This window comes from Bombina bombina, chromosome 5 (assembly GCF_027579735.1).
Source record: "Bombina bombina isolate aBomBom1 chromosome 5, aBomBom1.pri, whole genome shotgun sequence".
NCBI classification, from domain to species: Eukaryota; Metazoa; Chordata; class Amphibia; order Anura; family Bombinatoridae; genus Bombina; species Bombina bombina.
In genome coordinates, this window is record NC_069503.1 from 604305194 (window position 1) to 604329983 (window position 24790).

The 24790-nt window shown below is 37.2% G+C and overlaps 2 protein-coding genes across 2 annotated transcripts in view; one reads left to right on the forward strand and one right to left on the reverse strand.

The window, feature by feature from the left end:
- LOC128661572 (mediator of RNA polymerase II transcription subunit 1-like) overlaps nucleotides 1-24790 on the reverse strand; it is a 254851-nt gene that overhangs the window by 177878 nt on the left and 52183 nt on the right. The gene's annotated exons all lie outside the window — the stretch shown is intronic.
- LOC128659655 (homeodomain-interacting protein kinase 4-like) lies at nucleotides 17903-19390 on the forward strand. The gene has a single exon (XM_053713227.1). It carries the CDS (start codon nucleotides 17903-17905, stop codon nucleotides 19388-19390), a length of 1488 nt encoding a protein of 495 aa, XP_053569202.1.

Consider the following 24790-nt stretch of genomic DNA (forward strand, 5'->3'; position numbering starts at 1 on the left):
ATTGCACTTAATGCAAGTTATTAAATATATGACACCAGTGTGTGTACAATTCATACAGCTATTAATGTCAAACGATTTGCCTGTCACCACTGAGGTGAATGTGTCTGTCACTTGAACATAATCGCATGGACGGTGCCCACACTTAAACATTCCTTTATGGGATAGCCAAGAACTCTGGGGTCTTTCCACCTGTTTTAATATCAAATATAATAGGTATCTTATTCCCTGCATTGGAGGTGGGGGGGGGGGGGAGTTGGAGCCTTATCTTATCAGGTTTTGATACCGAAATAGAAGGACTGTTTATCTGGATTTCCTAAGAAATATAATTATACAATATCAAATATAATACAAATGTTTTTGATACAGCATTGTGCCTACCTTTTCCTTTGACTACACCTACACCCTAACATGAACCCCGAGACTAAACACCCCTAATCTTACACTTATTAACCCCTAATCTGCCGCCCCCAACATCGTCGCCACCTGCATAATCTTATTAACCCCTAATCTGCTGCTCCGGACACCGCCGCCACCTACATTATACTTATGAACCCCTAATCTGTCGCCCCCAACATCGCCGACACCTACATTATATTTATTAACCCCTAATCTTCCGCCCCCAATGTCATCGCAACCTACCTACAATTATTAACCCCTAATCTGCCGCCCCCATCGTCGCCGCCACTATAATAAAGTTATTAAACCCTAAACCTAACCCCCCTAACTTAAATATAATTTAAATAAATCTAAATAAAATTACTATTATTAACTACATTATTCCTATTTAAAACTAAATACTTACCTATAAAATAAACCCTAAGCTAGCTACAATATAACCAATAGTTACATTGTAGCTAGCTTAGGCTTTATTTTTATTTTACAGGCAACTTTGTATTTATTTGAACTAGGTACAATAGTTATTAAATAGTTATTAACTATTTAATAGCTACCTAGCTAAAATAAGTACTAATTTACCTGTAAAATAAAACCTAACCTAAGTTACAATTACACCTAACACTACACTATAATTAAATTAATTACCTAAATTAACTACAATTAATTACAATTAAATTAAATAAACTAAAGTACGAAAAAACCCCCACTAAATTACAGAAAATAATAAAATAATTACAGGTTTTTTAAACTAATTACACCTAATCTAATCCTCCTAATAAAATAAAAAAGCCCCCCAAAATAATAAAAATCCCTACCCTATACTAAATTACAAATAGCCCTTAAAAGGGCCTTTTGCAGGGCACTGCCCCAAAGTAATCAACTCTTTTACCTGTAAAAAAAATACAATACCCCCTAACATTAAAACCCACCACCCACACACCCAACCCTACTCTAAAACCCACCCAATTCCCCCTTAATAAAACACTAACCCCTTGAAGATCACCCTACCTTGAGACGTCTTCACCCAACCGGGCAGAAGTCTTCATCCTATCCGGGAAGAAGAGGTCCTCCAGACGGGCAGAAGTCTTCATCCAGGTGGCATCTTCTATCTTCATCCATTAGGAGCAGAGCGGGTCCATCTTCAAGACATCCGACGCGGAGCATCCTCTTCTAAATGACGGTACCTTTAAGTGACGTCATCCAAGATGGTGTCCCTTCAATTCCGATTGGTTGATAGAATTCTATCAGCCAATCGGAATTAAGGTAGAAAAAAATCCTATTGGTTGATCCAATCAGCCAATAGGATTGAAGTTCAATCCTGTCTGGAGGACCTCTTCTGCCCGGTTGGGTGAAGACGTCTCAAGGTAGGGTGATCTTCAAGGGGTTAGTGTTAGGTTTTATTAAGCGGGGATTGGGTGGGTTTTAGAGTAGGGTTGGGTGTGTGGGTGGTGGGTTTTAATGTTGGGGGGGGTATTGTATTTTTTTTTTTTACAGGTAAAAGAGCTGATTACTTTGGGGCAATGCCCTGCAAAAGGCCCTTTTAAGGGCTATTTGTAATTTAGTATAGGGTAGGGACTTTTATTTTTTGGGGGGCTTTTTTATTTTATTAGGGGCATTAGATTAGGTGTAATTAGTTTAAAAAACTTGTAATCATTTTATTATTTTCTATAATTTAGTGTTTGTTTTTCGTACTTTAGTTTATTTTATTTAATTGTAGTTGATTTAGGTAATTCATTTAATTATAGTGTAGTGTTAGGTGTAATTGTAACTTAGGTTAGGTTTTATTTTACAGGTAAATTTGTACTTATTTTAGCTAGGTAGCTATTAAATAGTTAATAACTATTTAATAACTATTGTACCCAATTAAAATAAATACAAAGTTGCCTGTAAAATAAAAATAAACCCTGAGATAGCTACAATGTAACTATTAGTTATATTGTAGCTATTTTAGGGTTATTTTATAGGTAAAAATTTAGTTTTAAATAGGAATAATTTAGTTAATAATAGTAATTTTATTTAGATTTTTTTAAATTATATTTAAGTTAGGGGCGTGTTAGGGTTAGGGTTAAACTTAGGTTTAGGGGTTAATACATTTAGTAAAGTGTCGGCGACGTTGGAGGCGGCAGATTAGGGGTTAATAAATGTAGGTAGGTGTCGGCGATGTTAGGGGTGACAGATTAGGGGTTAATAAAATGTAACTAGTGTTTACGAGGCAGGAGTGCAGCGGTTTAGGGGTTAATATATTTATTATAAGTGGTGGCGATGTCCGGTCGGCAGATTAGGGGTTAAAATTTTTATTTAAGTGTTTGCAATGTGGGGGGGGGCTCGGTTTAGGGGTTAATAAGTAGTTTATGGGTGTTAGTGTACTCTTTGGCACTTTAGTTAATTTCTTAAGGACATATGACGGAATTTTTCCGTCATAAAACAATTGAGCAAACTGAAAGCTGTGTCCTTAAAGGGTTAAGAGTTTTATGTTACGGCGTTAGCCCATAAAACTCTTAACTACTGACTTTTAAACGCGGTAACAGTCTTGACAGGAGAGGCTGTACCGCTCACTTTTTCCAAGACTCGTAATACCGGCGTAAGGAAAATCCCATTGAAAATATGGTATACGCAATTGACGTAAGTGGATTTGCGGTATGTTCGAGTCGTGGAAAAAAAGTGAGCGGTGAGCCTGTACCTGCAAGACTCGTAATACCAGCGGGCGTTAAAAAGCAGCGTTGGGACCTTTGAACACTGCTTTTTAAGGCTAATGCAAGACTCGTAATCTAGGCGAAAGTATTCATTAAAAACATTGCCTAAGACTAAGCAGACGTACTGTGTGTGAGCTCCGTGCATTTTAAATTATAAAATTGGATTTTAGGTATTAAAACTACCCCTCTTTATGGGCATATAACCTCTCCACAGTATTTTAGTGGTTTGGGGGTATTTCAGGCATCAAGCAAGGAGCTGGCAGAGAATTGGAAGCTCTGCAACAGGTGGCATAATATTCGGAGGCAGCTTGTATACTACAGCATCAAGAACTTGAGCTATTCAGTGTACCTTTGGCCATAAATCATGGAAAAGCTGTGCTTTTATTTTCAAGCAAAGATGGACGAGCTTGAACAGAATCTGTGCAACAGGATTTACAGACTGGTCCTAATTTTGCAGCCCACGAGAGAGCCAATTGCCTATTTCGCGCCAGAGATGGCGACATATAGAAAACCCGCTGACTTGGTGCAGAGCAAAACCGGGGAGCCGGAGGTGGAGGATAGATTCTCAAAAAATGAGCTTATCCTGCCTAAAGTGGCATTCCAGTTCAGCCCCACTCCGCATGAAGAAGTGAACAAAAGCCTCTGTCTCCCGCACTCTAACTGGAACAGGATCGTATGCCTCCGGATTGACTCTAGGCATGAAGTTTGGCTGATGGCGCTTGGGAGTGCGGCTGATTCCCATGTGCGTGAGGATATGATGCTGTGCATCCTGCAGCCTACAGTGGATGGTATGCTGTCCTGGCGTAGAGGCGAAGGTTAAGTTACAGGGGCAAATTTGCAATGGGCATCGCTCAGTTAGACTTTTTACCTCAGTACCTGAGAGCTGGGCTCTACTTGTGACTTACTGAAAACTTTTAGAGGTACAAGCCCCGTAAGCCCATATATGTACTCTAACTGCTCCACGGATTTTGAATTGTGTACCAGGGGACAATGACCAATAAGTACATTAGGCATCAGTTAAGAATGTGCCCATAACATTGGTCTGCACCCTCATACTAAATATATAGGCAGCCATATATGTTAGAATTGCAGCATCCCCTTTTTGTACAGATCATTATGGGTAACATTGATGGCCCTAGGGTCATAAAACATAATTTATGTAAGAACTTACCTGAAAAATTCATTTCTTTCATATTAGCAAGAGTCCATGAGCTAGTGACGTATGGGATATACATTCCTACCAGGAGGGGCAAAGTTTCCCAAACCTCAAAATGCCTATAAATACACCCCTCACCACACCCACAAATCAGTTTAACGCATAGCCAAGAAGTGGGGTGATAAGAAAAAAGTGCGAAAGCATAAAAAATAAGGAATTGGAATAATTGTGCTTTATACAAAAAAAATCAAAACCACCACAAAAAGGGTGGGCCTCATGGACTCTTGCTAATATGAAAGAAATGAATTTATCAGGTAAGTTCTTACATAAATTATGTTTTCTTTCATGTAATTAGCAAGAGTCCATGAGCTAGTGACGTATGGGATAATGACTACCCAAGATGTGGATCTTTCCACGCAAGAGTCACTAGAGAGGGAGGGATAAAATAAAGACAGCCAATTCCGCTGAAAATAATCCACACCCAAAATAAAGTTTAAATCTTATAATGAAAAAACTGAAATTATAAGCAGAAGAATCAAACTGAAACAGCTGCCTGAAGTACTTTTCTACCAAAAACTGCTTCAGAAGAAGAAAACACATCAAAATGGTAGAATTTAGTAAAAGTATGCAAAGAAGACCAAGTTGCTGCTTTGCAAATCTGATCAACCGAAGCTTCATTCCTAAACGCCCAGGAAGTAGAAACTGACCTAGTAGAATGAGCTGTAAACCTTTGAGGCGGAGTTTTACCCGACTCGACATAGGCATGATGAATTAAAGATTTTAACCAAGATGACAAAGAAATGGCAGAGGCCTTCTGACCTTTCCTAGAACCGGAAAAGATAACAAATAGACTAGAAGTCTTTCGGAAATTCTTAGTAGCTTCAACATAATATTTCAAAGCTCTAACTACATCCAAAGAATGCAATGATTTCTCCTTAGAATTCTTAGGATTAGGACATAATGAAGGAACCACAATTTCTCTACTAATGTTGTTAGAATTCACAACCTTAGGTAAAAATTTAAAAGAAGTTCGCAACACTGCCTTTTCCTGATGAAAAATCAGAAAAGGAGACTCACAAGAAAGAGCAGATAATTCAGAAACTCTTCTAGCAGAAGAGATGGCCAAAAGAAACAAAACTTTCCAAGAAAGTAATTTAATGTCCAATGAATGCATAGGTTCAAACGGAGGAGCTTGAAGAGCCCCCAGAACCAAATTCAAACTCCAAGGAGGAGAAATTGACTTAATGACAGGTTTTATATGAACTAAAGCTTGTACAAAACAATGAATATCAGGAAGATTAGCAATCTTTCTGTGAAAAAGAACAGAAAGAGCAGAGATTTGTCCTTTCAAGGAAATAGCATCAGGGACAGGAAAAACTTCTGGAATAACTACAGGAGATATAAAAACCTTATTTAAACGTTTAGATTTAGTATCAAGAGGACCAGAATCCTCTATTTCTAATGCAATTAAGACTTCTTTAAGTAAAGAACGAATAAATTCAATTTTAAATAAATATGAAGATTTATCAGCATCAACCTCTGAGACAGAATCCTCTGAACCAGAGGAACCATTATCAGAATCAGAATGATGATGTTCATTTAAAAATTCATCTGAAAAATGAGAAGTTTTAAAAGACCTTTTACGTTTACTAGAAGGAGGAATAACAGACATGGCCTTCTTAATGGATTTAGAAACAAAATCTCTTATGTTTACAGGAACACTCTGAATATTAGATGTTGACGGAACAGCAACAGGTAATGTAACATTACTAAAGGAAATATTATCTGCATTAACAAGTTTGTCATGACATGCAATACAAACAACAGCTGGAGGAACAGATACCACAAGTTTACAGCAGATACACTTAACTTTGGTCGATCCAGCACCAGGCAGCGTTTTTCCAGAAGTATCTTCTGACTCAGTGTCAACCTGGGACATCTTGCAATATGTAATAGAAAAAACAACATATAAAGCAAAATTGATCAAATTCCTTAAATGACAGTTTCAGGAATGGGAAAAAATGCCAGTGAACAAGCTTTTAGCAACCAGAAGCAATAAATAATGAGACTTAAATAATGTGGAGACAATAGTGACGCCCATATTTTTTAGCGCCAAAAAAAGACACCCACATTATTTGGCGCCTAAATGCTTTTGGCGCCAAAAATGACGCCACATCCGGAACGCCGACACTTTTGGCGCAAAAAACGTCAAAAATGACGCAACTTCCGGCAACACGTATGACGCCGGAAACAGAAAAAAAATTTGCGCCAAAAAAGTCTGCGCCAAGAATGACGCAATAAAATGAAGCATTTTCAGCCCCCGCGAGCCTAACAGCCCACAGGGAAAAAGTAAAATTTTAAGGTAAGAAAAAAATTGATTTATTCATATGCATTATCCCAAATATGAAACTGACTGTCTGAAATAAGGAACGTTGAACATTCTGAGTCAAGGCAAATAAATGTTTGAATACATATATTTAGAACTTTATATAAAAGTGCCCAACCATAGCTTAGAATGTCACAGAAAATAAGACTTACTTACCCCAGGACACTCATCTACATGTAGTAGAAAGCCAAACCAGTACTGAAACGAGAATCAGTAGAGGTAATGGTATATATAAGAGTATATCGTCGATCTGAAAAGGGAGGTAAGAGATGAATCTCTACGACCGATAACAGAGAACCTATGAAATAGACCCCGTAGAAGGAGATCATTGAATTCAAATAGGCAATATTCTCCTCACATCCCTCTGACATTCACTGCACGCTGAGAGGAAAACCGGGCTCCAACCTGCTGCGGAGCGCATATCAACATAGAATCTAGCACAAACTTACTTCACCACCTCCATAACTGATTTGTGGGTGTGGTGAGGGGTGCATTTATAGGCATTTTGAGGTTTGGGAAACTTTGCCCCTCCTGGTAGGAATGTATATCCCATGCGTCACTAGCTCATGGACTCTTGCTAATTACATGAAAGAAATATAATTTTGCAATGTGTTTCTGTACATGCTACAATATACTATATTTTCCCCTGGAGATGCATTATATCTATATACTCTAAACGTTCTCTTAGACATGTGTTATATACTTAATTGATTGTGTGTCATTCCCAGGCTAGTCTTGGGCAGTTATATTCTCCAGGACAGATCTATATACTGTGATGCCTGCCTTATTAAGTACCTATTCTATTCTATGTATATGTATCTTATAATTTACTGTCTGCCTTCTGGATTAATGAGGAGAACTACATAATCAACCTCTCTAGAGCAAGGGATAAGTTATATTTTATATTTTTGTACCCTAGAGTTGACATACTTGGTTATCTACTTATACTCCTTGTATTTGATTATATGTATATAGTTTTATAGTTCTTATAATACACACAGAGAACATCTCTATATAGAAGGAGCAGGTCACATACTACATTAGTTCCCCCCCCCCCCCACTAAGTTTATTTCTAAAGGAAAGAGGTGACTTCGTCATCCTCCATAATTTCGGGCAGATTTAAGAAGTCTCTGCCCATCCTTATCCTTATGATGTTTATAATGGCCCACTTAGGTAGTTTTTTTTACTAAAGACCTGTAATTGCTCCACAGGGGGCGAGCGCAATACTTCCTATAGAGCTTTTTTAGCCTGTTAAAAGGTGCTTCCCCCTGAAGCTCACACTTTTTACTCTCTCCAGTACTGCTTACCTGTGGAGAGTATATGTTTACGATTTATTTCATTGAAGGTCAAGTAGGGGCCTATGGAGTCTTCCTTCGACTGAATATTATTAAAGGGAAGGGAAGTCCATAAGTGACTTCGTACTTTGTGGTGGATGTACGCCAGGTTAAACCGGTTGAAATAGAAAAAACTGAGGTAATATTTTATATGTTCTCTTGTGTGTATAATAGGCATTGCTACTTACATTTCAAGGGCTCCAGCCCTGCATTGTTTTTAGAGGGTTATGCTTCAACTTGGTATAGTATAATATCTCTCACTTGGTAGATTTACCTAAACACTGTATATTGTGCCTGAGATACCAAGTAGGTTGTACTGGATAGTTGATACTGTGATACTCCGCTTTTATGTCAGATGCATATTGAGAATGTACAACTCTGGAAAATATGTAATGTTTGCTTGCAGGGTACTTTACCTTATGAATTTAGTGATGTCTATACATTTACCTCAATAAAAATTATTTAAAAAAACAAAAAAAACATTGCCTAATGTTCCCGTCACCTCTTGTTTAACAATTTTATAAAATTCTGCCGGGAGGCCATCTGGACTTAGTGCTTTATTATTGTTTTTTTTTTTTTTGATAACCAACATAATTTCTACCTCTGTGATTCTTTGATTAATGGTTTGTAGCTGGAATTTTTGGTATTTTAATGTTTTGCCAGACTCTCTCCTTCATCAATCAAATCTGCGGAATATAATTTTTGATAATACCTGAAGAACGCCTGTCTAATTTCTGAGGCATGGGTATAATTTCTGTCTCCTTCCCTTATACTCGTAATAATATTCTTATTTTTTTTAATCTTAACCAATTTTTACAAGTACCTGGCTGAAATCCACCTATACTTCTCTCCCCCCTGCATTATTAAACCCTAAACCACCACACGGCAAATTACCACATTACACTATTAATCATTAAACCACTACATTGCCCAGCACAAATGAGAGCATACATAAGTTATACCCACTAAACTATTAACCCCCAACTGCCACAATCCCCCATCGCAAATCCCCCTAACATCCTAACAAGACCCTCTATATTACATTAAAAAAAGAAACACTGCCATTGCAAAAAATAAAAATCACTAGTATTACAAAAAATGCCCTTTAAAAAAGACCATGTCAAAAAAAAAAAAAACCTTAACACCAAGGAGCCGATTTATCAAATGTCGGGAGGACATGATTCACTGTCAGCATTTATCATTGCACAAATATTTCTTGTCAACTGCTTGTGCAATGCCACCCCCTGCATATTCAGCCGCTAACAGGGGGTGTCAGTCATCCCGATCGTATCTGATTGGCAGGATCTTAAGACTGCTGCTTCTGAACTCCGGTTTCCTGCAAGCGTGAAGGCTCGCGCGGAATAAGCAGCACCCGCTGCTTCATAAATCGGCCCCCAAAACTGAACTGAAAAGAGCATTTGTCGGGCAGTGGCTTAAAGTAATCATAGCACTTCTGCATTAGAAAAAAAAAATCCTATTTAAAAAATATATATATCTTAACAAATCCTATGTTAAAAAAAAAAACTATCTGAAAAGAATATAAGTGATTTAGCGCTTTTGCCAGCCTAAAAAAACCTTTTGTAAAAAAAAAAAAATACACTGAAGTAATCTGACAAAAAAATTATACCCTGCAAAGGGCAGAAGTGATTATGGGGCAGATTTATTAAAGGGCAAGCGGACTTGATTCGCAGTAGCGAATCATGTTCTCTCGACCTCGCTAAATGCCAACAGCACACACTGTCTGGTGAAATGCTTGTGCGATGCCTCCCCCCTGCTCACTGGTGGCCAATCGTCCACTCTGATAGCAGGGGCTGTTATTCACCCCGATCGTTCCGGATCAGGATGATTTCAGTCCACCACGTAAAAGGTGGTGGAGAAGTTAAGGAGTAGCGGTCTTACGAACGCTGCTTCCTAATTCTGTTTCTGTGATATCCCTTTAAGACTTTCTGACTATCAGCACTTCCTCCTATTTAAGGAAGTACTTTTCCATTACTCAGGGCCTGAAAATTAAAGTGGATTCTCTCATCCTGTGCTACTGCTCTTTCCAAGCAGTTTACTTATCCCTTTCAGGTCTTAAAGGGCCACTAAACCCAAAATCTTTCTTTCATGATTCAGATAGAGAATAGAAATTTAAACAACATTACAATTTACTTCCATTATTTATTTTGCTTCATTTTTTAAATATCCTTAGTTGAAGAAAAAGCAATGCACATGGTGAGCCAATCACACGAGGCTTCTATGTGCAGCAACCAATCAGCAGCTAGTGAGCATATCTAGATATGCTTTTCGTTAAAGAATATCAAGAGACTAAAACACATTAGATAATAGAATTAAATTAGAAAGATGTTTAAAATTGCATTCTCTTTCTAAATCATAAAAGAAAAAATGTGGGTGGCATGTCCCTTTAAGTATTTTATTTTTTGAAGGCTGTTTGTATCTCAAAGTTTGCTGCACTTCATTCCTGAATCTTTTGGACTGATACTTCTAATCGTATCCCTACGCTACCGGAACTCTATCACACGCGGCTGAAGCCGCACTCACACAAGCTGCTACCGGAACGCCGCTCTCTACTATTCTCCGGTTTAGCACTTACTCTGCTGTTATTACCGCTCTCCACGCTACACCATCGCTCCTGGGAAAATCTGGTCTTGTCACCACGCTGGTTTGGGTATCGTATTGTATACAAATCATAAGGTTTACAAATATAACGCTAAGTGTTTTTACTTACCTGAGGTGTATTACACTGAATTAACCTCCTCCTTGCTGGTCAATATTGCGTGAGTGCTGGAACTTTGTATATATATTTTAGAGTTTGTGTGAGTGCGTGAAACTTAAGGAAAGATATTTGAACATTACTTATCTAGAGTTGAACTCTATCACTTCGTTTCTTATCCTGAATATAAAGGATTTTTTCTCATTTTTTCTTTTTTTTTATTAATGAATCATTGCTTATATTATAGAGGCTTAATAAGTATCTCTCATAAGATTTATTATTATCATTCATAGAGGTTTAAACCATACTTTTCACTTCAATTACTAAAAGTAAATGCTCACCTTGTACATGCTAGTAGAATAAGTTATATTTACTTGCTGTTTACAAGAATAGAGCTACATTCCATTTATTTTATTTTTATTAAATATTCTCTGAAGTTTGGTGAGACAAAATTATCACAGAATTTTCAGGCCACAAAAATAAAGTTTATTTTTTTTATTTTTTGGATTTGATGGATCCAAATGAAATTAAAAAAGAATTTTCTAATATTCATCAAAAACTAGAATATCTTGCTAGAGCCTTAACAGAGGTACAAACTGAAAATAAAGCTCTCAAAACCTTAATAAAAGATTGTATGTCAGGGAAAGAAGCAGGAATTGCTGAACCTCACATACAATACCCACAACCCTTCTCTGGCAAGCGCAGCGATTTCAGGGATTTTAAAAGTGCATGCAAACTTCTTTTCTCACTTAGACCTAAAACATACCATAGTGAAAGGATAAAGGTCTGTACCACTATTTCCTTCCTCCAGGGGGAGCCACGCTCCTGGGCCAATAGATTCTTTGAAAGTGAACATCCAATATTAGATTCGCTTGAAGAATTTTTTCTAGCTATGACTGCCTTGTATGAGGATTCCCACACTCAAATAACAGCTGAAAATAAATTAAGATCTATGAGACAGGGGAAAAGAAACATTGAAGAATATATTACTGAATTTCAAATGTGGATAGATGACTCTCAATGGAACGAGATCAGCTTAAAGAACCAATTCAGATTGGGTCTCTCTGAATCCCTTAAAGATGAATTGTCACGATTAGAGATGCCTGACACACTGAATGGGTTGATGAAATTAAGCACCACTTTGGACCGAAGGTTACGTGAAAGAAAGGCTGAAAGAGCTTCCTATGAAGTTGTGCCCAGACGTTCCTATCCCTGTTCTACAACCATGGAAAAAGCTGTTTCAAACCAGGTTCCTATGGAGATTGGAACTATAAGGGGTCCTCTAACCCCAGAAGAAAAAACCAGACGCAGATTAGAAAATCTCTGTCTTTATTGTGGACAAAAGGACCACTCCGTCACAAATTGTCCATCTCTATTGAGACAGAAAAAGGGTAAGGGTAGTTTCAATCACAATATTTTTCACATTACCCAAAATCCACATCTCACTCTCACCTTTTCTTTACAGTGGGATCAGAAAAACGTGCGGTCTAACGCTTTGATTGATTCTGGGGCGTCAGGAAATTATATAGATATAGCATATGTTAAGCTCAATAAAATTCCAACTGTTGTCAAAACACATCCTGTTTCAGTTAAACTTATTGATGGTTCTATTATACAACAGGGCCCCTTTACCCATCAGACAATCCCTTTACTCATAACAACTGACCAAGGACATTCTGAATATATTACTTTTGACCTCATACCTATCTACATGCATACTATCATCTTAGGATTTAGCTGGTTACAAATACATAATCCTCATATTGACTGGTCATCACCACAAGTAAACTTTGACTCTGACTATTGTATAAAGACTTGTTTTCCCTATCAGGTAATCTCTACTATAGAACATGAGCTGCCTCAAATTTATCGGGACCTGGCAGAGGTGTTTGACCTCAAGGAGGCAGAAAACCTCCCACCACATAGGGAATTTGACTGTCCCATTTATTTAATACCGGGATCTCAAATACCACATGGAAAGATTTACCCTCTTTCACAAGAAGAATTGGTATATCTAAGATCATATTTAGATGAAAACTTGCGAAAAGGGTTCATCTCACACTCAACATCCCCTGCTGCTGCAGGACTGTTTTTAGTACGCAACAAAGATGGAACAATAAGACCTATTATTGACTACAGGGCATTGAATGAAATAACAATTAAACATAGGTATCCTCTACCTCTCATACCAGAGTTACTAGAAAGATTAAATGAGGCCACAATCTACTCAAAATTAGATCTAAAGGGCGCTTATAATCTTATTCGCATAAAGGAAGGACACGAATGGAAAACTGCGTTCAGAACCCGTTATGGTCTTTTCCAGTATAACTTAATGCCCTTTGGTCTAAGCAATGCTCCCGCAACCTTCCAACATTTTATCAACGAGATTTTTCATGATCTAATGGATATCTGTGTCATCATATATCTAGATGATATTCTGATTTATTCAAAATCTTCCATAGAACATGAAAAACATGTTAGGTGGGTTCTTACTCGTCTCAAGGAGCATAAGTTATATGCAAAGCTGGAAAAATGTGTTTTCCATGTCTCTAAAATAAAGTTTTTGGGTTATATAATTACCCCAAACAAAATAGAAATGGATCCTGAAAAAGTAGCCGCAATTAAAGACTGGCCTATACCCACTACAGTAAAAGCATTACAGCGATTTATTGGTTGCGCAAACTATTACCGTAAATTTATTAAAAACTTTTCCTCAGTGATAAGACCATTAACACAATTAACTAGTATAAAACATCGCTTTAAGTGGTCTGAACAAGCCCAGAAGACTTTTGATAGTCTTAAGGAAATGTTCACAACAGCTCCAATACTAACACTGCCTAAATTTGATCAACAATTCCTGTTGGAAGTTGATGCATCGAACACAGGCATTGGGGCTATTCTTTCCCAACAAAATAAGGAGACAGGTGAAGTTCATCCCATTGCGTTCTATTCAAGAACTTTGACTTCTGCTGAAGCTAACTATAGTGTTGGAGATAAAGAACTCCTTGCTATTAAGTGTTCACTAGAACAATGGAGACACCTACTAGAAGGATCAGTAATTCCATTTCTTATTTATACTGATCATAAAAACTTAGAATACTTAAAGAAGAATAAGACTTTAACAGCTAGACAAGCAAGGTGGTCACTTTTTTTAGATCGCTTCAACTTTTTAATAACTTATAAACCAGGGAGTCAAAACACAAAGGCAGATGCACTTTCTCGTATTCATGAGTTACTTCCTCATGAACAACCGAACTTCACTATCCCTCCAGAAAAGATAATAGGTACCTTAACACCCTTAGAAGAAGAGATTCACACTGCTCTAAAACATGATTCAATACCACTACAGAATTGTTCAAAAGATCCTACTACAGGTCTTTTTTATCATGAGGAAAAGTTATATGTACCTGAGAAAATAAGATCTTCCATTCTCACACACACCCATGATGACACCATATCTGGTCACCCAGGGATACAGAAAACCATTGAACTTACCCGTCGTAAGTTTTGGTGGCCAGGGATGAATAAATATATTTATGATTACGTCTCTAGGTGTGAGAATTGCGCTAGAAATAAAATTGAACATAAAAAACCCATAGGGTTACTCAGACCTCTGCCCATTCCAGATAAACCATGGAGTACTATTGCCATGGATTTTATAGTGGAGTTACCTGCATCACAACAATATAACACTATCATGGTAGTAGTCGACTATTTAACAAGACTGGCTCATTTTATTCCACTCAAGGGATTACCAACTGCCATGACTACAGCTAAAGTATTTCTTGATCAGGTTGTAAGACTACACGGTTTACCCTCTAATATTATTACTGATAGGGGTACCCAATTCACCTCTTCCTTCTGGAGATCTTTGTGTAAGCTACTAAAAATTGATCACCGCTACACTACTGCTTTCCATCCACAAACAAATGGGTTGACAGAAAGACTGAACCAGACCATTGAACACTTTTTACGTTGTTATATTTCACATTTACAAGATGACTGGTTAATTTACCTTCCTATGGCAGAATTTACTCATAATAATTCATTGTGTTCCTCAATCAAAACATCCCCCTTTTTCGCAACTTATGGGTACCATCCTAACACCATAACCTTGTCCCACAAAACCGTAAATTCCCCTTCAGCTTTAGATTTTTCTTCCAAACTTCAAGATCGATTGAAAGTATTGAAAACACATCTAGCTGAGGCTAAGGAATACCAAAAGAAATACTATGATCGGAAACATTCGATTGGACCTGAATATAAAATAGGTGACTTAGTGTTACTATCTACTAAAAACCTCAAACTTCAGGTCCCTAGCAAGAAATTGGCTAACCAGTTTCTAGGACCTTACCCTGTAGAGCAGATAATAAATCCCAATGTGGTCAAGCTCACGTTACCCAAGGATTACAAGTTTCATCCCACCTTCCATATTTCATTATTGAAACCTTTCCATTCAATAACACGCACGGCAGTTGATCTTCCACCTCCTATCTCAGTGGATCTTCAAGAGGAATTTGAAGTTGAATCAATACTGGATTCTAGGATTCGACGACAAAGATTAGAATATCTCATCAGATGGAAGGGTTACGGTCCAGAGGATGATTCCTGGCATCTTCATTCAGAAGTTCATGCCCCTCGTCTGGTGAAGTCATTTCATCATCGTTACCCCCTTAAACCTGGTCTGGAATCCCTGGGGGTGATTCCCTGAGAAGGGGGGGATGTGATATCCCTTTAAGACTTTCTGACTATCAGCACTTCCTCCTATTTAAGGAAGTACTTTTCCATTACTCAGGGCCTGAAAATTAAAGTGGATTCTCTCATCCTGTGCTACTGCTCTTTCCAAGCAGTTTACTTATCCCTTTCAGGTCTTAAGTATTTTATTTTTTGAAGGCTGTTTGTATCTCAAAGTTTGCTGCACTTCATTCCTGAATCTTTTGGACTGATACTTCTAATCGTATCCCTACGCTACCGGACCTCTTTAACACGTGGCTGAAGCCGCACTCACACAAGCTACTACCGGAACGCCGCTCTCTACTATTCTCCGGTTTAGCACTTACTCTGCTGTTATTACCGCTCTCCACGCTACACCATCGCTCCTGGGAAAATCTGGTCTTGTCACCACGCTGGTTTGGGTATCGTATTGTATACAAATCATAAGGTTTACAAATATAACGCTAAGTGTTTTTACTTACCTGAGGTGTATTACACTGAATTAACCTCCTCCTTGCTGGTCAATATTGCGTGAGTGCTGGAACTTTGTATATATATTTTAGAGTGTTTGTGTGAGTGCGTGAAACTTAAGGAAAGATATTTGAACATTACTTATCTAGAGTTGAACTCTATCACTTCGTTTCTTATCCTGAATATAAAGGATTTTTTCTCATTTTTTCTTTTTTTTTATTAATGAATCATTGCTTATATTATAGAGGCTTAATAAGTATCTCTCATAAGATTTATTATTATCATTCATAGAGGTTTAAACCATACTTTTCACTTCAATTACTAAAAGTAAATGCTCACCTTGTACATGCTAGTAGAATAAGTTATATTTACTTGCTGTTTACAAGAATAGAGCTACATTCCATTTATTTTATTTTTATTAAATATTCTCTGAAGTTTGGTGAGACAAAATTATCACAGTTTCAGATGGACCTGAAACGATGGGGCTCTATAGCAGCATCCACTGCTTAATAAATGGAGCCCTATAGCTCTTTTGCCAGGAAAAAACAAAAATCCTATACTAAAAAATAAATCCCCTCCCAAACAAAACCCTATCGTTAAACCCCCAAGATGGTATTCACCAAACTTGCTTACATTGTTTAGGTATTTTAATGTAACTTCAGGGGTCTTAGGTTAGGGGTCATGGGGGTGTTAGCTTTTAGTCGGTTACAATGAGGGTGTGGCATTTTGAGGGTTAATAGGGTAGGGGATATTTTAAGATAGGGTGTGTGCCAGTTAGAGGTTAATAGGGTAGGGGGTATTGTAGGATGGGGTGTGTGCCAGTTAGAGGGTTAATAGGGTAGGGGATATTTTAGGATGGGGTGTATGCTAGTTTGAGGGTTAATAGGGTAGGGGATATTTTAGGATGGGGTGTGTGCCAGTTAGAGGGTTAATAGGGTAGGGGATATTTTAGGATGGGGTGTGTGCCAGTTAGAGGGTTAATAGGGTAAGGGATATTTAAAGATGGGGTGTGTGCTAATAAGAGGGTTAATAGGGTAGGGGGTATTTTAAGATGGGGTTTGTACCAGTTAGAGGGTTAATAGTGTAAGGGGTATTTTGCAATGGGGGGGTGTTGGTTTAGGGGTTAATAGTGTAGAGTTTTTCTGGGTGCACACTACTGCACAAATAGGGGATTGCTATGTTATAAACAGTTCATTGAAACAAATAAAGTGAGATCTTAAATATCTAATTTGCAGATCTTACCCAGAGTTCCCTGGTGCATTGGTAACTGTATACAGAGTAATTCTTATTATATATGAATCTCAGTATAGTACTTATAGGAAGTAAGCATGGCGTAATGCTGAGGTGCCTTTTGTGGGATGAAACGGTCATTAAAAGGCAACAGTTTGGGATTTTTTTTTTATCAGAATTATTATTATGTAAATGTAGAATAACTCCCAGTACTGGGCTAGATTACAAGTGGAGCGCTAACGTTAGCACAGGGTGCATTATCCATAGTGTGTCACTATCTAAATTCTTAAGTTAAATTGTTATATGAAACTCAAGTTTAGGGCAGCACTTAATTATTATTTTCTTTTTAATTAATAATGACAATATAAAAGACTAGAGTTCATTGAGCAGGTGGGAGATTACTAAACACAGATTAAGGCCTTTAGGACAATAATATAATGTCTGGTATAAATAATCACTTGTATGTATTGAAGGATATTGAAGGGCTTTGACATGGAACTTAGAGGCATTTTGAGTTAAGCAAAGACTTATAAAATACCATGAAATTTACAAATTCACCACTTCAACATTTTTTAGATCTATATTTTTCAAATTGATGTTAGGTAAGAAAATGGAGTCCATTTTATCTCTGTTGCTACAACAAATCCGGACTCCTTGGTAACCACAGAATGTTACTGATGGTTACACAGGTGGTCTAAGCTTCAGTTTAAAGTTCAGTTTATAGTTTCAGTTCACAATGCTAGAGCTCAGCTGGAGGAAGGAGTGATGTTGGAGCTCTGTATTTTGTAAGGTACAGAAGAAAGCGCTGATATGGAGCGTCTTCAATCTAAAACAGACTACTATTATCTTATGGACTTTTTAGGGAGAGGGGCTTTTGGAGAGGTGGTGAAGAGCAGGAAGGAGAACAGCGGGGAAAATGTGGCTATAAAAATCCATAAAAATGATGATGACAAAAGGCATGGAATTTGGCATGAGATTAAGATGCTAAATGCCTTAAAAGAAGTGGACTCAGACAAATGGAACATCATACGTTTCTATGAACATTTTCATGACAGTGACACATTTTATCTGGTTTTTGAACTCCTGGAGCAAAGCCTTTATGATTATCAGAAGCAAAACTCTTTTACACCGCTTCCCATCAGACACATCAGGACCATAACAACTCAAGTCCTAATAGCTTTAGGCAAGTTACAGGAACTTTCCATCATGCACACAGATCTAAAACCAGAGAACATAATGCTGGTCAATCAAACAAAAAATCCCTTCAAGATCAAACTTATTGATTTTGGTAATGCATGTATTTCAAAGGAAGCCAAATATTTCAAACAACCCTATATGCAGACACGATATTACAGGTCTCCGGAAATACTTCTGGGATTGCCTTTTTCTTCCAAAATTGACATGTGGTCTCTTGGATGTATCATTGGAGAATTACATACTGGATGTCCTCTATACCCAGGAGCCCATGAATACGATCAAATTCGCTACATCTATGACACCCATGGAATGCCCAAGAGCCAATTGCTGACTGCAGGAGGCAAAACATTCAACTTTTTTAAAAAGATAATTGATAAAAATGTCGGGAGCAAATGGTCACTAAAATCAGCAGAAGAGTACTGGTCTGAAACCAAAATAATACCTTATGAAACAAGAAAATATGTTCTGAAATCACTGGACCAGCTCAAATTGATCAATGCTCAATCTTCTTCAGATAATGACTTCATGGCTGAATATTATGACAAGGAGAACATGGTCAGTTTGATAAAGCAGATGCTTACATGGGATTCCCATGAAAGAATAAGTCCTAACTTAGCCATGAGACATCCCTTTATATCTGTCAGAGAAATAAAAAACAAACATGAAAACACTTTCCAGAACTCAATTGAAATAGCAAAAAAACAAGACTTCAATGTGTTCCCAGGCTATCAGGCCCCTAAGCCTTCTCTGAAAAACAATATTGACCAAATGGTCAATGTTTGCATTGAAGATCCAAAAGAAGTAAAGATCAACATTTGGGAAGAGGAAACAGAGATGAACAAAATGCAAAAAAATTGTTCAGCTCATCAAGATTGTTACATAATCTTTCCAGCTAGCAATGCAGCTCAACATTATCATAACCCAAGAGATAATCCAGTAACGGTGAATATAGAACAACATGATGCAAAACACTCAAAGGTCAATCACAAGCCGGGTGATTCCAAGCAGCTGCGTAACGATGGAGCTTACAGCTATAAATCTGTGTCTGCATTAGACAGGATCAGATTATGTATCAGAAACCTCACTAGCCGCATATTTTAATGGTGAGTAAACGTTTTGTAACTCATGTTAAACCCGCCAGGGGTTTAAACACTCAGTAGAAGTGCTGCTCGGAACCCACCGAGAACTGCAAGTCATGAGTGGAAACCGCCCTGATCCAATCAGCAGCACTAGTTGCACATCTAAATGTTGATCAAATCAGCAGCAGGTTCCTCTATGGACCAGCAGCTCTCTGTGGGTCCTGTGCTGTACGTCAAGTGTGTTTAACCCCTTTGCAGGGGTTAAACATACAGTAGTTAAGGGTAATTAGGCTTTAAATGACATGCACAGATGAGTTAGATCATGTATGTTTTTTACTTATGGGCCCTTAATAGATTTCATTAAAACTGCATATGTTTATTTTGTTATGGATATTTCTTTAAAGCTGTTATTCAGTTTGTAACATCTCTACTTTAAACAGCAGCAGTTTTAAACGGTCAAACTGCAACTGATGCCACCTAAACTGAAAGAGAAGAAAAATGAGAAAACTTGCAATGTTGCTGTTTACTTTGATTATGAACTTAAAAAAGAACTAGGGGTAGATTTACCAAGTGCCGGGCGGACATGATTCACTGTAGCAAATCATGTGCGCCTGAAATCGCTAAATGACGACAGCAAAGGCTGTCAGCATTTAACAGTGCACAAGCATTTCTGGTGAAATGCTTGTTCAATGCTGCCCCCTGCACATTTGCGGCTGCTAGGATCGGATCGGGATGATTTACCCCCCTAAACTGTATAAATATTTAATAGAGCAACAACTTTTAGAATAGTATTTTAGCTATTGTTCTCTTGTGTAAAAATAATCTCTCTGTAATATACTAAAGCTTACACTATGAATATGGGTATTAATTATCACTGTCTTTTGTATGCACAGATGGAGAATTCGCTTACGGACACATCAGTCTTGGAGAGGTCCAGCATAGATGGGGATTTTTTTCCCCTGTACCTTAATAATCATACGACCAAAATAAGCAAGCGCTACAAACCTCTACAGACGCAAGAACTGTGTATCTGCCCTCAGCTTTATAAGATTCTCTGTCATCTACCCCAGGACATTAGACCGAACAATCCAGCAGTGATTTATTGAATAGTAAAATGGAGGCTGATGCTTCCGATCACAAGGACAATTTAATAGAAATTAATTCATTAAACTAAAGCAATAAAATGTTTTTACTATAATCTGTGTTTTGTTTTCTATGGGGACATAAAATAGCTAAATATTCTTCTACCTATAAACACTCTTCAGGCTTTGACTTGATAAAAATCAGTTTCAGCCTCTGTTTGTTCATAGAGCTTTTCCTACATGTTATAAGGGGCTTAGGAGCGTGCACGTGTCTATAGCAGTCTATGGTAGCCATGTTTCTAACATTCCATAACATTTCTATAATCAATGTAACAAACACACCTGCCAGATGGCTAAAGGCACGTGCACACTCCTGAGCTCAGCTAGGATTACTCTTTAACAAAGGATACCAAGCTAACTAAGAAAAATTGAGAAGAAAATTGGAAACTTATTTGAAATGCCGCGCTCTGTCCAATCCGTTTAAGTTTAACCCAATTTTTTTTTCTTTCACTATTCAGATAGAGAATATAATTTTAAAAATGTTTTGGAATTTACTTCTATTATCAAATTTTCTTTGTTGAAGAGATACCTAAATAGGTAGCGTGCACGTGCCTGAAGCACTACATGACAGGAAATAGTGCTGCCATCTAGTGAACTTGTTAATGTATAACATGGTTACAAAACTGCTGCCATACAGTGCTGCAGGCACGTGCACATCCCTGGCTTACATAACTGGTTTTAAACAAAGGATATAAAGAAAATTAAGAAAATATTATAATAGAAAAAAGTTAGAAAGTTGTTTAAATTGAACGTTCTGACTCATGAAAGAAAAAATTAAGGTTTTATGGCCCTTTTAAACAAACCATGGGGTAAATTTATTATATGGCAACATTTTTCATTGCACAAGCAATTCTGGCGAAATGCTTGTGCAATGCCGCCCCCTGTACATTAGCGACCAATTGGCCGCTAGCAAGGGGTGCCACTCATCAAGTGTCTATTATCAATATATAATTGTTTATTGCAGTCTGTTTATTATAAATTAGGTTTGTTCGAAAATTTGTTATTTGGATATCTGTTTGTTAAATGAATTTTACAAATGGCTGTGGGCAGCTGCATTTGGATATTCTCAGCGCCAGATATAACCGTGTTTGGATTAACACAGACCTTTGTGTGTTGCACTTTAATACTAATATATCTGGCACCCAACATAGCCGAATGCCGCTACCCTTGGCCAAATTTTGAATTCACTTTTAAAAAGGAACATCCGAATGAAGAATTTTGCACATATCTATTACTAATGTACAACATTTTGCTCTCAGACCAGATTATGACATGAGAACTGAAGTGTAAGGGTTAAAAACAAAGGGCTAGATTAAGAGTGGAGCAGTAATAAACGCTACCGCTCAGACACTAACTCAGCTTGACTTCTGCTCTTTGTACGCGCCGGTTACCGTGCGTATTACAAGTTGAAATTAAACATTTTTCACTTGCGTGCTAACCCGACGCGTACATAGAGCAGAAGATAAAATATTGTGACCACATTAACATACTCCCCAGTAGTACAAATAGGGATATCTCGTCAAACTTAATGTGACAGGTACCACGCCCCTTTATATGCAAACCACGCCCCTTTATAGGCAAATCCCCGCCCCTTTACAGGCAAATTCACGCCCCTTTATAGACAGATTCACGCCCCTTTATAGGCAGATCCCCGCCCCTTTATATGCAGATCCCCGCCCACTCTCCTCCCAATATTTCCACCCTACCCGCCCACTATTTTCCATATTTTACGCCCCTTTTATGGCTTCTTCTAAGAGCATTTTAACATTTATTTTAATGTTAAAATAATTCCCTTTAATGGCTTCTTTTTAGAGCATTTTAACATTTATTTTAATGTTAAAATAATAAACAATATAATTTTATTTTAAATAGTATTGTGTTAATGTTTTATGTATCATTTAACTGATATTTTGTAACATTTCAATGCGATTAAATAAAGCGCAGAATTTATTTTCTTTTTTAAAACTTTTATTTGAGTCCTAAAGCAGAAAAAAAAAGTTTTATACAGAAAACAACATTTGATAAAATTTACAAAGTCAACCACGTTGAAGGATTAAAAAGTGATCTAGGTCTTTTCTTTGATGTCAGGTAACCTTGAGGTGTGGTTAGTCCCATGGTGGGTGTTGAAGGTACTGGTAAAATATCATGTTGCGGCAATGTCTCTGGTAAATGGGTAATATCCCTAATTTCCATTTTTAGATGTTCAAAATTATCCCTTTTTCTAGCATTACCAATAACTGACGATGGAATATTCAGTTCAGCCATAGCTTTCATAAAAGACTCCCAACCTTGCGGTGTTTTGCGCATGGTCACATTGTGACTTTGTGTAGCGCAACGTACTAAGTCTAGTATGTTTGAACCAATAATTGTTTGGTTTTTGTAAACAAACTCCCCATTATCATTCCAATTAGTTATATGTTTGGATTGTGCCATTTTAGAAAGAAGTAATTCAGCATTTTTCTTAAACCTGTCATGCACATTGTTAACAACTTCATGAAATACTCTATCACCCTTTTCAATAGATACACTACTTGTGTTATTATCAGTGTGAATAGTTTCTCCTGGGGGCATTAAAAGTCTTAAAGTAGTATTGTCTCTAGAATTTTGTTTAGCAAACACCAGATATTTTTGCAATGCAGCATTGTACTTTTTAATTTTTACATCTTCAGGTAAATTAGAATTATTTAAGATATCAGCAATTTCATCATCCAATCGTGTTGTAACTGCGTGACGAATATCTGTATCACCCTGTTGTGTACGTTTCAAGCGGTCCACATCCTGTTTTGGTACCAGGTACATTTTTTGAGTATGCTCCATTAACGGTTAGTTAACAGACTTGTCAGTAGAGGTATAGCAAAGCCTAAAAGTGGTGCTAAAAATCCACCAGATTGATTTACCAGCTTCTTCTTTTTGCTAATCGATATTGTCCTATTACTAAGACTTTTTATAATTTTGCTCCACTTTTTAAGACGTCCTTTCTGCTTTGCTGTCAAGGGCAATCTACCTTTTAAAATGTTCAGTGCTATTTCACATATAGCAGATATTAAGTCTGTAGAAGCACCACGTAAAATAGTCTCTCTCTGTGTTGGTGAGGCATGACTTAACGTTTTTAAAGCTTCCCAATTGCGGAATAGCCTGCTAGACATGTTTACACACTCCTAATGTTTTAAGTTGAATGATGGATAAACCAAAAAAACTTTACTTTTTAGAGGGCGACTTTTTAAAAATATATGCAACAGGTGTATCTGGTGGGAAGAGACATGTTCTTAACCTGAACTCATCAGGTGTGGTGGCTCTTAAATCTACTAACAAATAACCATAAGGGATATGTGTGGCATCTTCAAAAGCTTCTAAAAAGTAATTAGATTTCCCAGGGTACATCTGTCGTGCTAAAGTAGTGATTTGTAACTTATCTCTTGGGTTTTTGAAAAGTACCATATATTTTGTGTTTAAAGTGATAGTTCTGTTTTTTTTACCCTGACAAAAAACATTTTGTACAAGATACATGATACTCAGGTTCCTGTGGTGTACATATTTTGTAAATACCTTCTCAATTTCAGAACTGTCACTGGCAGCTTCCATCAAATCATCAACAATTGTTAAATTAATTTTATCAGGTGGAAATAAATCATCATCGACAAATGTGTTTGGAAGACCTTCTATAAATTTAATATATGGAAAAGTATATAATAATTCATCATACAATTTGTTCCCAATGAATGTGTAAAACAAGCACTAAAAGCCTCTACTACTGGTGAGTTCAAATTGTTGGGGTCTCTTGTTATTTTGTATTTACTTAGAATTAAAAGCACAATACTTTACAATTATTTCTTTTTTCCACTAGTCTCATCACGCTCCAGAAGTAAACAAACACACCCCATTTCATCTGTGGCTTCTAGAAAATCTATAGCTGTAGAAGACATCATAACCACCATTGATGATGATGAAAAGTCTCCAACAGCAGTACCCACACATTGCAGAGCCAAGGGTTTTTCTAACAATCCAAAAAAATCTTTGAATTCTCTACAATTACCAGGTTTGGGACAGAAAACACAACACACAAACACAACTAAGAAATCATGTGTTAAAAGAAAACCTAGTGGTGAGAATAATGCTCAAAATACAAAAAAAAGAACTATAGTAAAAAATTCTGGTAATATCTTAAAACCTGTTGTTCCACTGCAGGATATCACAAACACAGTAAAAAAGAACACATGTTTAAGCGTAGGGGCTCCACGGATATGTAGTTCAAGGTGTGAGAGCTTAGAAGCAGTTATCAT